This window comes from Lepus europaeus, chromosome 21, assembly GCF_033115175.1.
Source record: "Lepus europaeus isolate LE1 chromosome 21, mLepTim1.pri, whole genome shotgun sequence".
In the NCBI taxonomy this organism is placed as follows: domain Eukaryota; kingdom Metazoa; phylum Chordata; class Mammalia; order Lagomorpha; family Leporidae; genus Lepus; species Lepus europaeus.
In genome coordinates this window covers 53,440,548-53,455,329 of record NC_084847.1, presented here as the reverse complement: position 1 = coordinate 53,455,329, position 14,782 = coordinate 53,440,548, and the positions used below count along the sequence as shown (strand labels likewise).

The 14,782-nt window shown below is 54.1% G+C and overlaps 1 protein-coding gene across 1 annotated transcript in view; it reads left to right on the top strand.

Annotated features, from left to right (window-relative positions):
* The window catches only part of ZAN (zonadhesin), a 40,351-nt gene extending 25,623 nt beyond the window's left edge, over nt 1-14,728 (top strand). Inside the window, 18 exon segments of the mRNA XM_062180121.1 lie at nt 508-716; nt 983-1,127; nt 1,889-2,139; nt 2,222-2,386; nt 2,577-2,701; nt 3,277-3,590; nt 7,858-8,069; nt 8,771-8,912; nt 9,505-9,752; nt 9,970-10,099; nt 10,259-10,430; nt 10,641-10,808; nt 11,048-11,187; nt 11,428-11,627; nt 11,715-11,853; nt 12,195-12,335; nt 14,464-14,573; nt 14,681-14,728. Coding sequence (XP_062036105.1) covers nt 508-716; nt 983-1,127; nt 1,889-2,139; nt 2,222-2,386; nt 2,577-2,701; nt 3,277-3,590; nt 7,858-8,069; nt 8,771-8,912; nt 9,505-9,752; nt 9,970-10,099; nt 10,259-10,430; nt 10,641-10,808; nt 11,048-11,187; nt 11,428-11,627; nt 11,715-11,853; nt 12,195-12,335; nt 14,464-14,573; nt 14,681-14,728 — 3,059 coding nt within the window.
* Nucleotides 14,729-14,782: the final 54 nt, after the last annotated feature.

Here is a 14,782-nt window from a genome sequence, read left to right as displayed (position 1 = left end):
TGCCATAACTCATGTCAGAATTTCCCACTTCTGACAGCTGAGTAGTATTCCTTTGAACAGTGAAAGGCTAGGCTTCAGCCTGTTGTTGCTAAACAAGATACCCGACTAGTCATTGGTAGAGAAAGTTCTAATTGTTCCTTAGCCATTGAACAGCCCCAGAGTTACTTTAAGATTTATTTGAAAGAGTTACAGAAGGAGGGGAAGAGATAGAGATGTCTTTCATCTTGAGATTCACTAACCAAGTTCACGACAGCCAGGATAGGGCCAGCACAAGCCAGGTTCCTAGAATGCCATCTGGAGTGTCCCACATGAGTGACAGGGGCCCAAACTCTTGGGCCACTGCCTGCTGCTTTCCCAGGCCATTGACAGGGAGGTGGATCAGAAGTGGAGCAGCTGTGACTCGTGTGATTATATTATTGACTTGCCCTGCCCCGGGACTCTTGAGGCCTGAGGTCAGGGAGCTGGGAAGGCCCCTCTGGCCTCCATAACACCCCTTGTTCTTCTCAGCTCTGAAGTGCCCACCCAACAGCAGCTACAACCCCTGTGGGAGTCCCTGCCCAGGCACCTGCCTCAGCTTGAACCACCCGAAGGACTGCCCCATCACACTGCCCTGTGTGGAGGGCTGCGAATGTCAGAAAGGCTACATCCTGAGTGGAACCTCCTGTGTGCCCCTCAACCAGTGTGGCTGCACCGACACCGAGGGCTCCTACCACCTGGTGAGAGACCGATGGGGAGGGCATCCTGACCTTCTTGGCTCCCACACTTGGGGTAGGGTTCTTGGCAAGCCAGGTAGCCCAGGGGCTCAGAGGCCAAGAAGGGGTGGGCAGGTGAGGATGAGGACCAGACACCAGAAACTAAGACAGGCTGGAGACCCAGGCCAGCCATGTAAGGCTGGGAGTCCCAAGGGTGCAGTTGGGGGCAGGACCTCTGACCATCTCCAACTCCCAGTTTTCCTTTTCTCTGCCCCCTCCACGCCACACAGGTTGGGGAGAGCTGGTACACAGACAACACCTGCACCAGGCTCTGCACCTGCTCCCTGCACAACAACATCACCTGCCGCCAAACCGCCTGCAAGCCTGGCCAGCAGTGCTGGGCCGTGGATGGGCTTCTGCGCTGCCGGGACTCGGGTAGGGGCCCCGCGCCAAGGCCAGCCGTCCCCACTTGCCCACATCTCCGTGCTGCCCATAGCACTTGGTTCAGGTTGTACACCAGTGTCCTGAGGAGCTCCTGAGAGATGACTGCCCACTTCTGTGAAGGGTACCTCGGGGCTCCCTCGCTGTCCCGTGATTTGGTGTATTTGGTTGCTATCACAAAATACCCGAGACTGGGTAACTTATCAAGAAGAGAAAAGCACTACTCTAAATTCTGGAGGCTTGGGCATGCCCAAGCTGCTTTGGTGAGGGCCTTGTGGGCACTCTGAAGGGCTCTGATTGACTTGCTCTCGTTTAACAGCCCACTCCCTAGATAGCCCATGTGTCCACTGGTGGATTCAGAAATGAGCCCACTGTGAGTCCCCATGACCTGGTCACCTCCATAGACCCCACTTGCCAATGCTATGACTTGGGGAAGAAGTTTGCAACACACGAAATCCTGGGAAACACACATTCGAAGCACAGCACCCATGCCTCTCCTCGGGCGGCCTTGAACTTGAGTTGGGAGAGCATGACTCCCTCCCTGGTAGAGTCACACCCACCATGTGCCCAAGCCGTCAGGCCAGCGCAGCCCCAGCCTGGCCCGTGGGCCTTGATCCTTCCCTTAACCTTGTCCTCTTCCCCTCCCAAGGCTCCCTGTCCTTGGTCCAGGCCAGGACAGCTCCAGACCCCCTCCTGAGAGGCCCTGTTCTGGTGTGAGTCAGGATGGCCCCTCAGTGCACTGTCTCCCCTCCCAGGCATGGGCGTGTGCCAGGTCACGGGGGACTCCCGGTACCTCAGCTTCGATGGCAGCAGCCATCCTCTCCAGGGTACCTGCACGTACGTCCTGGCCAAAGTGTGTCACCCCAACATGGACCTGCCATTCTTCAAGGTGAGCGCCAACAATGAGAAGTCGTCAGAAGGCGGGACCAACGCGGTGTCCCTTCACCAGGTCTACATAGAGTTCTCTGGCTCCCTGGTCACCCTGCAGAAGGGCAACCTCGTGCTGGTGAGCGGGTAGGGCAGCCGCCCCGGGAGGGAGGAGGCCCCTGGTTCCCCGTTGTCCTCACAGGCTCTGCCATCCTCTTCAGATCAACAGTACCCAGGTCACCCTCCCCGCCACCTCCCAGATCCAGAGGCTCAGCATCACCTCCAGCCGCACCCACACCATCGTCAGCTTCTGGATTGGAGCCCAGATCAAGTTTGACGGCAGTCACGTCTTGGAGATCACAATCCCTGCAGCCTATTATGAAAAGGCGAGGAGAACACCTGTCTCTGTTCCTGGGGAGGCAGCCTGTGGGAGGCCCCCCCCCCCAGTCCTCCCACGCCCAAGACTCAGAACGGAGGAGAACTCAGGAGTTGGCCTTTCTGTTAACGGGTTCCAGATGGTGCTGTGCAAAACGCTGTCAGGCCTCCCAACACCAAGCTACCCCTGTGCCCACCCAGGTCTGTGGCATCTGTGGGAACTACAACGGGGAGCCCGAGGACGAACTGATGATGCCCAGCGATGAGCTAGCCGCCAGTGACCTTGAATTTGTGAAGAGTTGGAAAGATGATAACATTGACCCAAAGTAATTGTCCCCTAAGACTGTACCGTTTGCCTAGTGATATGAACTGGGAAGCTAGACTGTAGGGCACACCGTGTAAGGCTGCAGTGTTCCTTGGTGTGTGTTTTTTGGGTTGGGAGGTGAGAGTTGCTTGGGGGAAATTTGAGGTCTCCCTCTCTTCTCCAGGAATGTGGGAGGGGGCAAGTATTTGGCTCGGCAGGTAAGCCATTGCTTGGGACTTCCACATCCCGTGGGCTTTAGTCCTGGCTCTGCTTGCCATTTGAGCACACCCTGGGAGGCAACAGGGGATGGCTCAAGTATTTGAATGCTTTTCATCCATGGGAGACCCAGTGGGCCTGGCCCAGTTCGGCTGTTGGGGCACTTGGGGAAGGACTATGTCTCATTCTGTCTCTCTGCCTTTCACGTAATTAAAAAAGAAACATGGAAGGGGGAGATGGAGGCTGCATGCAAGTTTGGTCTGAGCTCTGACCAGGACTTTCTTTGAAGACACAGGGCCCAGGGTGTCCCTGGGACCTGTCTCAGATCATATGGGTGGGGTACATCATCGCCCCACACGAATCCTCTCTGTCCCTTCCTAGTTGCCAGAAGTCCCAGGAAGGGATAGGAAAACCCCAGGAGGAGCAGGAGCCAAGCGGGTCCAGCGAGAAGGCCAGCTGCAGCCCGGCCGACCTCCAGAAGGTGCAGGAGCAGTGCCAGGCTGCCCTGCAGACGCCTGGCTGGGCCACGTGTGCCTCCCACGTGGACCTCAGGCCCTTCCTGCTGGACTGCATGAACAGCCTCTGCGAGTTCCGAGGCTCCCTTCAGCCTCTCTGCAAGGCCCTGCAAGCCTTGGGGGCCGCCTGCCAGAGCAAGGGGCTGAAGCCCCCTATCTGGAGGAACAGCAGCTTCTGCCGTGAGTGTCCCCCATGGTCGCCCCCAGCCACTTCCACCAGTGCCCCTCCCTGCATTGCAGCCCCTTGCTGCCTCCTGCCCGCTCCTTTGTCAGACACAGTGTGATTGCCTGCTGCCTGCAAGCTCCAAGTCTGCCACAGCCCTCTTATTTGTGCCTATTCTAACAAACTGAAATTCGCATTCCGTAGGTTTTTTTTTTAAATGTATTTTATTAATTTGAAATGCAGAGTTAGTAGGAGAAAGATCTTCCATCCACTGGTTCACTCCCCAAATGGCCACAATGACTGGAGCTTTGACAGACCAAAGCCAGGAGCCTGGAGTGTCTTCCAGGTCTCTCACGAAGGTGCAGGGGCCCAGACATTTGGGCCATCCTCCGCTGCTTTTTCAGGCCATTAACAGGGAGCTGGATCAGAACTGGAGCAGCTGGGACTCAAACCGCCATCTGCAGCTTAACCCGCCGAGCCACAGCATTGGCCCCTCTGATTTTTTTCTTATAAAACCCAAGACTAGACACAGTATTTTGCCCCTTATGGTTTTCACTTGGGAATCTCTCTTGGAGATCTGTTCTTGTCAGACAGGTAAAGAGTTCCTCTTCTCTTCTGCAGCTGTAGAACATTCTGTTTTATCAGAATTTTTTAACTAGTCTCCTTTTGACTTTCTGGTTATTCCTAAGTATTGTTTTTGTTCTAGCTGAGCTATCACAGGCAATACTACAGCAGAGAACCTTATACATATGGATTTTTTTTATTTCCTTTTTAAAAGATTTATTTATTTATCTGAAAGGCAAAATTAGAGAGGCAGGGAGAGACAGAGATCTTCCATCCACTGGGTCGCTCCCCCATATGGCCACAACATTCAGGATGGGGCTGGGGCCAAGCCAGGGGCCAAGCACTTAGGCCATCTCCTGCTGCTGGAGCTGGATCAGAAGTGGAGCAGCCAGGACTCCAACCAGCATCCATATGGAATGTTGGCTTCCCAGGTGGCAGCTTTACTCTGAATATAGGATTTTCTGTGTCTGTGACATAACTGGCTGAAACGGAGTTGTGGAGTTGAGCCATGTGCATCAGTGCTGCCGAGGGGACTGCCAGATGCTTTGTGAGGTGAATTCGTGTTCTCCCCAGCACTGCACGAGATGCCCATTGCTCCAGGGCCTCACCAACACCGTGCCCTGTCACGGTTCTGGATTTTGCCCCCTCATAAGTGGGACAAAGAAGAATCTTTGCCCTTTCCTTATTGTGAGTAAGGATGCACGTTCTTTCCTACGTGTAGGAGCCATGCGAATTTCCCTTTCTGGGAACTGTTTGTTGCTATCTGTTCACCATGTTCCACTGGATCGTGTGCGTTCATCAGGCTGTATATTAGGGTTGTACATTTGGTGCAGCGGTTAAGATGCCACTTGGGTGCCCGGGTTTGAATCCGGCTCTGCTTCTGGCTCCTGTTAATGTTGACTCGGGAAGGAAGGAGGTGATGGTTCAAGTGGCTGGGTCCCTGCCTCCTCACATGGAAGTCCTGGGTTGAGCTCCCCACTCCAGGCTATGGCCTGGCTCAGGCCCTGCTGCTGCAAGTGTTTAGGGAGTGAACCAGTGGATGGGAGATCTCTTTCTCTGTCTCTCTGCCTTTCAAATTAAAAAAAAAAATGAGGAGCATTTCATATTTATGGGAAAGTAGCCCTTTATGAGTTTTCTGAATGACACTAAATTTTCCATCTGGAGACATTTCGTTTTTTTTCTCTGCAGGAAAGAAAATATTTTTATGTGGCCAAATATATTCATCTTCTCATGACTTATGCAATGTTAGCTTTAGATACAGGCACTGTCCCCACAGAAGAAACAATTTGCTCATGCTTTTCTCACAGAATTTTTGTGGCTTCATTTTTTTTTTTAATATTTAGAAAAGAATCCCATGGTGATTTATCCTGATGTGTAGTATAACATAGGAATCCACTTTATTTTTCTTCCAGAGGGCTAGTCAGTTATTCTGCATTATTAATGAACTGTTCTGACTTTTTCCACTGATGGACATGCCACAGTCATATAGTGACTTCCTGTGCAGTCACTGGTCTCTTAGTGACAGGGCTATGTGCAGAAGGGTGCTTTGTTGGGCAGTTTTTAAAGTTATTAGGATTACTTATTTATTTGAAAGACAGTTACAGAGAGGGAGAGGCGCAGAGAGAAAGATCTTCCATCTGCTCGTTCACTCCCCAAAAGGCTTCAACAAGCCAGGGGCTGGGCCAGGCCAAGCCCAGGAGCCAGGAGCTTCCTCTGGGTCTCCCATGTGGGTGCAGGGGCCCAAGCAGTTGGACCACCTTCTGCTTTCTTAGGCCATTAGCAGGGAGCTGGATCGGGAATAAAGCAGCTAAGACTTGAATTGGTGCCCATATGGGTTCCTGGTGTCATAAGCAGTGGCTTAATCTGCCACACTACAGTGGCAGTCCCCCAGTTAGGCAGTTTGATCACTGTGAGAACAGCACTTAGTGTCTCATCCGGTATCATGGCACCGCCACGTATGCAGTCTCTGTTATGTGGTGCGTGCTGTACATTGGTCTGTGTTGCAGCCCTCTCGCCTGTTCCCTTGGCCCAGCTGTATCTGCAGGTGGCAGTGTAACACGCTGCAGTCATTGATGGCTCAGAGTGTGTTTTAATTTTTGATAGGGAGCTTCACTACTCTGTTCTTCTTTTCCTTAATTAACCACTCAACTTTTGATTACTTTAGAAAATTATAAACATAGATAATATACGAATATAAAATAGTAATGCCTATAAGATAATACTGGTCCTTTTATATCATTAAAGTAGCATTCAGTCTTAGGAGATATTTCAGTAGAAAGTAACCTATTATGATTCAAACAATAAGCAGTACCTCTGAGCTTGGAATTTCTAGTTTCTTTCCCCAGTGCATGGTTTATAATTCTTGGTGTTTTAGTGAAGTCAGAAGCCATAACAGAGTATCACAGATGATAAAAGCTTCTCTCAGAGTTGTAGAGACAGAAGTCCAAGGCCAGGGCGCTGGTATGCTCATGTTTCGGTGAGGACCGTCTCCTGCCTGTAGGTTGATGTCTTCTCATTGTATCCACACATGGGTCTGTCTCAGATGATGTGTGACCTGTTTCAGTTTTGTCACTTAGTAAACAAATTTGTACAGATTAATCCGGTAATACTTGTATTCATCCAGCAGTCTCCTATCCAAAAATGTCATCATTCTTGCTTATATATCTCCTAATTAATTGCACAAAAACTCCTGCTTGGAAGATTTCATAATCTCTGCAGTATCTCGTGTTTTCCCTTTTTCTGCTTCTCCTGAATCTGTAATTAAATCAAAGATCAGTCCTCACACTTCAGCTTCTGACAGCATAACCTGCCGAGCCCTGTCCACAGAGCTTCTGATTGAGTAGCCTTTGCTCTTGTTTAGGAAAAAAAAAAGATGCATGTTATTTATTTGAAACAATGATGGAGGGAGGGAGGGAGAGCACAAGCTCTCCCATGCCCTGGTTCACTCCCTGGATTGTCAGTCCCTGCAATGACAATGGTAGGAGGTAGGCCAGTCCACAACCAAGACCCTGGAGCTCCGTCCCAGTCTCCCATGTGGGTGACAGGGACCATCTGCTGCTTCCGCATGCACATTAGTAGGGAGCTGGATGGGAAGCAGGGTAGCCTGGAGTTGAAACAATGTCCTGATAAGGGGTGCTGGGGTTGCAGGTGGAGTGTAGCCTGCACCACAACACTGACCCCAGCTGTTCCTTTTTAGAGGTTTCCTAAACTTTCTAACTTCCTTATGTTTCCATCTTGACCTTAAGATCATGGTGTCCTATTAAGACACACGCACACGCACACACACACACACACAGCCCTGTTGGCCTGTGCTATCAGGATCCTCTTGAGTGTATAAATTAACTGAGGGAGACCAGACATGTCCCTGCTGCTGGCGGTTCCTGTCCATGAACGTGGTGTGCCTTCGTTCACCACTACCTTCTCTTCAACTCCCCAGAGTTAGCACCTCCCTGCCCTGTGCTTTCATCACACCTCCTGCACACCTGCCCGTCGCACATCCACGGCCTGTGCTCATGGAGGTCGCTGTTACACTGACCTCTGTCTCCCACGCTGCAAACTGGGAAGAGCCATTCTTAGTTCTTCCTTCCCTCAGGGCCTGTGCTGTGGAAGTAGATGAATGAGAAGGAATAAAAATCCCCCATCCTGTGGCCATTCCTCTGTAGCCCAGTTCCCACTGCCCTGAGGCACCTCCACTGAGCCCCTTCCTCCTCCACCCCGTAGCTCTGGCATGCCCGACCTACAGCACCTACACCAACTGCCTTCCCTCCTGCTCGCCCTCCTGCTTTGACCCGGATGGCCGCTGTGAGGGCGTCAGAGCCCCTTCCACCTGTGCAGAGGGCTGCACCTGCCAGCCTGGCTATGTGCTGAGCAAGAACAAGTGTGTGGCCAAGGATCAGTGCGGCTGCAGGGATGCCCAGGGCAGCTCCATCCCTGTGAGTGGGCACCCACTGTGGGGTGGGCGGGCCACACTTGGAGGGTGGTGCTAGCTTTTTCCTCAGCCTCTCGGGTGTGCAGGTCTTGGCTGGGGTGTGCAGTTAGGGTTTTTGTGTCCAGGATGTAGGAGGACACCGTGGAGCAGGACCTGGTTCAGGATGACCACCGCTGCATGGCCTCCGCGACCTGTTTCTCCTCTGTGAAGTGGGTCTGGTGGTGCCTTCTGAGCAACACGCAAAATGCTTTTCCTAGGGGATACAGAGATAGGAAGGTCCAAGTGCTGCTGTAGCTGCCTGCGATTACATTGTCCCTCACTGGCCACACGGATGATGGTCCCAGGACTCCCTCTCCCCACCTGAGGAGGGGGAGATCCTCAGTGGCCAAGCGCCTCGCATAAAGCAGTGCAGAGTCCACGTAACGTGCGTGTCCCCAGTGTGCTGTGTGTGCCACCTGGTGACTGACACCCCTGCACCATGTGAGTGCTGTGGCAACAGCTTAGGGCCTCATGACAGGACAGAAGCCTGTACTTGTTCCCAACACACACAATTTTGTTTTCCAAATATTTTCAATGCTTGGTTGCTTGAAGCTGCAGATACTGAATCCACTGATAAGGGGGTTTCAGACAGTGGGCTTAAGCTACAGTGGTATGAGGGAGATCTGGCCTCGACATACTCCCCTTCTCTTCTGGTGGCTTCTACAGTCTGGTAAGAGCTGGATCTCCAGTGGCTGCAACCAGAAGTGTGCCTGCACCGAGGGCACGATTCAGTGCCGTGCCTTCCACTGCCCCTCAAGGTCCCATTGCAAGCTCCACTCCAATGGCAACAGCAACTGCGTGTCTGAAAGTAAGGAGCGCCTCTGGGGAGAGTGGAGACGAGGCAAGAGGAGGGGCAGGCTAACTAGGGCCTTAGGGGTGGGTGTCTGGAATGGAGAGGCCTGGCCTCTGTGTATGGCTCCTAGCAGCGCTGTAGCATGTGTGGTTATCTTACTCATTTGAAAGGCAAAGTGACAAGAGATTTCCCATCCACTGGTTCACTCCCCAAATGGCTGCTACAGCCAAAGCTGGGCAAGCTAAAGCCAGGAACGGTTACTCCATCCTGGTCTCCTACATGGATGGTAGAGACCCAAGCCCTTGTGACTGTTTCTGCTGCTTCCCACACACATTAGCAGGGAGCTGGATCAGAAGCAGAGCAGCTGGGATTTGAACCCAGCACTTCGCTGATAAGGGATGCCGGTGTTGCAGGTAGTGACTCAACTCATTGTGCCACAGCACCAGCCCTGTGGGGGATAACTGGTCCTCTGAAGAAAGAGACTGGCCAGGTTCCTAGGGTATTTCACTGGGCTGTGAGGAAGAAGGTTGAAGGTCAAGTCTGCAGGAGGGATTCCAGAGACTGTCATGTCTGGCAAGGGTCCCTCAGTGTTTGTCCTCCTCGGCAGAGTCAGACCAGTGCTCAATCTTCGGGGACCCCCATTACCGCACCTTCGACCGCTTCAGCTTCGGCTTCCGGGGCCGCATGACCTACGTTCTGATAAAGACGGTGGATGAGCTCCCTGACGGGGTGGAGCGCCTGCTTGTGCAGGCGCGCAACAAGATGTACCCGCCCTGGAACAAGGTCTTCTTGCAGGAAATCATCACCACTGTCTATGGCTACAAAGTCCAGCTCCAGAAGGACCTGGTGCTTGTGGTAGGAAAGAGGCTGGCCAGGGCCTGGAGGGAAGGGGAGGCCGTGTTCCCAGTGTCGGAGGAAGATCCTCCCAGAAGTCCGAGTCAGAGCCAAGTTCACTTCCTGGGCAAGGCAGAGGTGGGCCGTGGGGCTGAGCAAAATCTGCGAGAGACTAGGGAAGAGCGAGTGGGAGGAGAACGAGCAGAGGCTCCAGCTGCCCTGCACTGCTGTCGTCCAGGTGAACAACCAGAAGATGGCTGTCCCCTACAAGCCCGAGGATCGCCTGCGGGTCAGCATGCAGGGCCAGCGGCTGTTTCTGATCACCGACTTCGAGATGGTCGTCAGCTTCGATGGCAGGAACGCTGCTGGTACCTGAGCGCAGAAGGGACATCTCTGGGATAAAGGAGGAGGCACAAGCACAGCACAGACCCTGGGGAAGGGACCCTTGCATGGGAATGGAGGCCCCGAGGCCCAGGTAGGGCCTGGAGGAGTCGGGGGCTCACTAGGCGCACCTCTTCCTCCCGCAGTGATCAAGCTGCCCAGCATGTACCAGGGGCTGGTGCGCGGCCTGTGTGGGAACTATGACTCAGACAGGAGAAACGAGATGGTGCTGCCCAGTGGCGCCATCACTACCAACGTAGATGTCTTTGGCAACAGCTGGGAGGTGAAGACGGAGGACTCCGTGCTCCGCTTCCGCAGGTGAGAGGGCCAGGTAGGGAGGAAGAAGCCCCCTCGTCTGTCCCGGCCACTTGCCCCGTCCTCTGCAGGCAGGCCTGGCCTCCCTTGCTTACGTTCGGTCACTTTCTCCTGCTCAGTGGAAATCCCAGTCTATGCCCTGCCTTAGCCCTCCTCCCCAGGCCTTGTCCTTCCTCCAGGGCCTCACCTGGCCACTTGGCTTCTCTGCTCCAGGGCATTACAAGTGGAGGCAGACAGAAAAGAGCCAGGCTCCTACAGGTCGGAATGCAGCCAGGAGCAGCTGGCACTCGTCAACAGCACCCAGGCCTGCAGGGTGCTGGTCGACCCCCAGGGCCCCTTTGCCGCGTGTCACCAGACTGTGGCCCCAGAGCCCTTCCAGGAGTGAGTTGAGGGCCCCGGACTTGCAGGAATGGCCTAGCACCTGCCCTGGCCTTTGTGGATGCCATTGCCTGCTCTGGGACCTAAGTGCTGTGGGACTTGCTTCTGCCTCCCCATATCCTTGCTTCCCAGTGGCCTTCCCTCCCCCCACACCATCTGATGTCTTTCAGTGGAGGGCCCCAGGGGTCCCCTTGAGACGCCCCTTCTTTGATGGCCTCTCCCACCGCCCCCTTCTCCCCCAGGCACTGCATGTCGGATCTGTGTGCTGCCCGGGACCCCAAAGAGCACGAGGAGTTGCGCTGCCAGGTGCTCAGCGGCTACAGCATCACCTGCCAGGAGGCGGGCACTGCCCTGGCCGGCTGGCGTGACCACACCCACTGTGGTGAGGCCCTGCCCCTGCTCCCATTGGGGTTCCTGCCCTGCCTTTTACCAAGTTCACGGCAGTGCCCCGTCTCATATCTGTTCACCCAGTTCTTACTTCCCAGATGTAAAGGTCCTCAGACAGAGCCACCTGCTCCTCCTGCTTCCCTGGCCACAGCAGCTCCTGCAGCCCCAGAGGCCCCGCACTCGTTTGGCTAGCCTGACCCCCAGCCAGCTCCTGACTGTGTCTCTGTCCCCTCAGCCATGGTATGTCCAGCCAACACCGTGTACCAGAGCTGCATGACGCCCTGTCCAGAGTCCTGTGCCAACCTGGCAGCCCCCAGGGACTGCGAGGGCCCCTGCGTGGAAGGCTGCGCCAGCCTCCCAGGTTATGCCTTCAGTGGTGCCCAGAGCCTCCCCTTGGCCAACTGCGGCTGCACCAGCAACGGCATCTACTACCAGGTCCGGGCTGGGGGGTCGGGGCAGCCGTGGTACAAGGCGAGCCAGACCCAGGTGGAAACAGGTCCTCCTCTTGCCCTCTCCCTCTAGCTGGGCCACAGCTTTGTGACTGCAGATTGCTCTCAGCGTTGTACCTGTGCCAGCTCGGGGGTCCTGCTGTGCGAGCCCTTCAGCTGCAGACCCGGGGAGAGCTGCACCCTGGGGAATCTCACCCGAGGCTGCTTCCGAGGTAAGCCTGGACACCTGTGTGGCTTCCAGCTGCCCCCATGCCCTGGGCTGTCCCCGAACCTGGGACTCTTATGCCTTATGACACAGAGACTTAGTGTCTTGCTCTCTGCATGGGGAGGACCTGCTGTCCCCTCAACTGCCTGCTAGGCCCCATCCCGGATCCAGTTTATCACAGGCAAAGAGAATGGGGTTCAGAGAAGTTAAATCATTTCCCCAGACGCCAGGGTCAAGATTGGGAGCCAGGCTAGTTGGGCCCTGGCTGGGCACTGGGAGCTGCTGCTCTCCTTCCTGGAGCCCCCATCCCCAGCCAAGCCTTTCCCAGGGACCGCTCTATCCTTGTAGAAAGCCCGTGCCTGCGGAACCCCTGTCAGAATGATGGGCGGTGTCGGGAGCAGGGGACCAGCTTCACCTGCGAATGTGAACCCGGGTATGGAGGGCACCTCTGCACGGAACCTCGGGATGTCCCACTGCCCCCAAAGCCAGGTGAGAGTTGCACCCAGGCCCCTTCCCCACAGACAGCTGCCACAGAATCATTCTATATGGATAACAGTGACGTATATTATGATAGCTGCTATATTACATAGTGCAGTTACACATTATTAATGATAATTTGTCTATAAGGTTTTTTTTTAAAGATGCATTATTTATTTGAAATGTGGAATGAAAGGGAGGGAGAGGGAGAGAGATGGAAGGAAGGAAAAAGAGATGTTCCATTTACTGGTTCATTTCCCAAATGGCTGTAAAAGCCAGGGCTGAGACGGGCTAGAGCCAGGAGTTCCATCCTGGTCTCCCATGTAGGTGGCAGGGCCCCAAGTGCTTGGGCCATCTTCTGCCTCCCCAGGTACATTAGCAGGGAGCTAGATCTAGATCTGAAATGGGCAGCCAGAACTTGAACTAGTGCTTCTATTTGGGATGCCAGCCTTGACACAATGTATTATTAATGTGTAGTATGTAACACAGACAATCCCTGACAATCGTTTGACTTAGTATTTTTTGACATTGTGATGGTGTGAGTGTGTGACACGCATTCAGCAGAAACTGTGGTTGAGGGTTTGACTTGGGCTCTTTTCCCTGGCTGGTGATAAGCAGGCTAGTTGTTGCCTTGCAGTGCTCACATGGTTCCCATAAGGAAACTGGGCTGTGTGGGACGACAGCCCGACTGGAGGCGAGTGTCAGTGCTCTGATCACAGGACTGCCGAGGGGACCCTGTGATCCTGGGCAGCTTGAGTGTAGTCGGTGCATTTTCAACTTCTATTTTCTTCATTTTTGAAGGTTATTTGAGAGGCAGAGTTAGGGAGAGACAGAAAGGTCTCCCATCCACTTGTTCACTCCCCAAATGGCTGCGATGGCCAGAGCTGGGTCAATCTGAATCCAGGAGTCAGGAGCGTCTTCTGGGTCTCCCATATGGGTGCAGGGGCCCAAGGACTTGGGCCATCTTCCACTGCTTTCCCAGGCCATTAGCAGGGAGCTGGATTGTAAGTGGAGCAGCCGGGACTTGAACTGGCGCCCATGTGGGATGCTGACATTGCAGGTGGAAGCTTAATCCCTTGTGCCACAACACCAGCCCCCCGACTTCTATTTTCAAGTGATGAGGGCCTTATCAGACACAACCCTAACAGAAGCCAAGGCACATCTGTACAGATGAATACAGCCTGTGTTATGGTCATTGTTTTAAGAATTTATTTTATGTATTTTGAGAGAGACAGGAAATAGCTCCTCTCTGCGGGTTCACTCTCCCAAAACCCACAGCAGCCAGGCTATGCTGAAGCTGCAAGCCAGGAACTCAGTCCAGGTCTCCCACGCTGCAGGTCAGGGACCAACTAATCACTTGAGTAGGGTGCACATAAGCAGGAAGTTGGAATCGGGAGCAGAGCTGGGACTTGACCCCAGACACCGACTCAGGATGCAAGTGTCCCAACCACCGGGCTGAACACCTGTCCCTACGTGTATTGTTATCAGAGGGATCAGATTATGGTTCCTAGAGATGGAGACAGCGGTTCTCTCAGTCCCCGTGCCGTGTTCTGGAATTTTCTTTCTGAACCTGGCTCCCCACTTTGCTGCCCTACGTGCCTGGGTCTGTTATTACTCCCCCTGTGCCCCTCTGTGCTTCTGGCACCTTTTGCTGTTGGTTTTTTCCCCCCAAATTCAAATCCCCTTGAGCTTTTGGGCCAGGGGTTCCCCACCTTTGTCCTGCCTCAGGTTGTGGTGAGGGGAGTGCATCTTTAAAAAAAAAAAAAAAAAGTGATAATGTGTTTATAAGGTTTTAATAATGTGTAACTGCACTATATAATATAGCAGCTATCACAGTATACGTCAGTGTTACCCATATAGAATGATTCTGACCTGCACAGTTCAGGACTTACCCAGGGGCTGGAACTGGGTGGGTCAGGAGTGGGCCCAGAAATCCTCATCTCCAGCAAGTATGGAGGGCCTGCCTGATAGCAGTGATCTCCAGGCTACCTCAGGGGACCCAGGGTGACAGCATCCTTGTGGGGAGGGGGGAGCCCCCACAATTCAGGGGAAGGAGGTCCCTCCTGGGTGGCAACTGCAGACCAGGAAGAGGCCCTACCTCTTCCTTTCCCACATCTCTGATTCTCTTCCTGGCTCCCAGACACATCCAACTTGGTGGCCATCCTGCTGGGAATGCTCGTGTCCCTGGTGGTCACTGTGCCCGTGCTGGCCAGAAAGTGTGTCTCCAGGAAGAGGCGGCGGTGGAGGTGAGTGCTGGTGCCGGGAGCACCAGGGTGATGAGTGAATGGGAGAGGGCTGGGGCCTAAGGGCACCCGGAGGGCCACATGCAGATGCGTCTGTGCCCCCACTGCTCCCAGGGAGAAGACGCAGAGTCTGAGCCGAGATCGGCTCCTGGGCGCAGGTGAGCAGCAGCCTGGAGCCCAGCCTGCCTCCGAGCCAGGTGTCCTCCAAGCCACCCA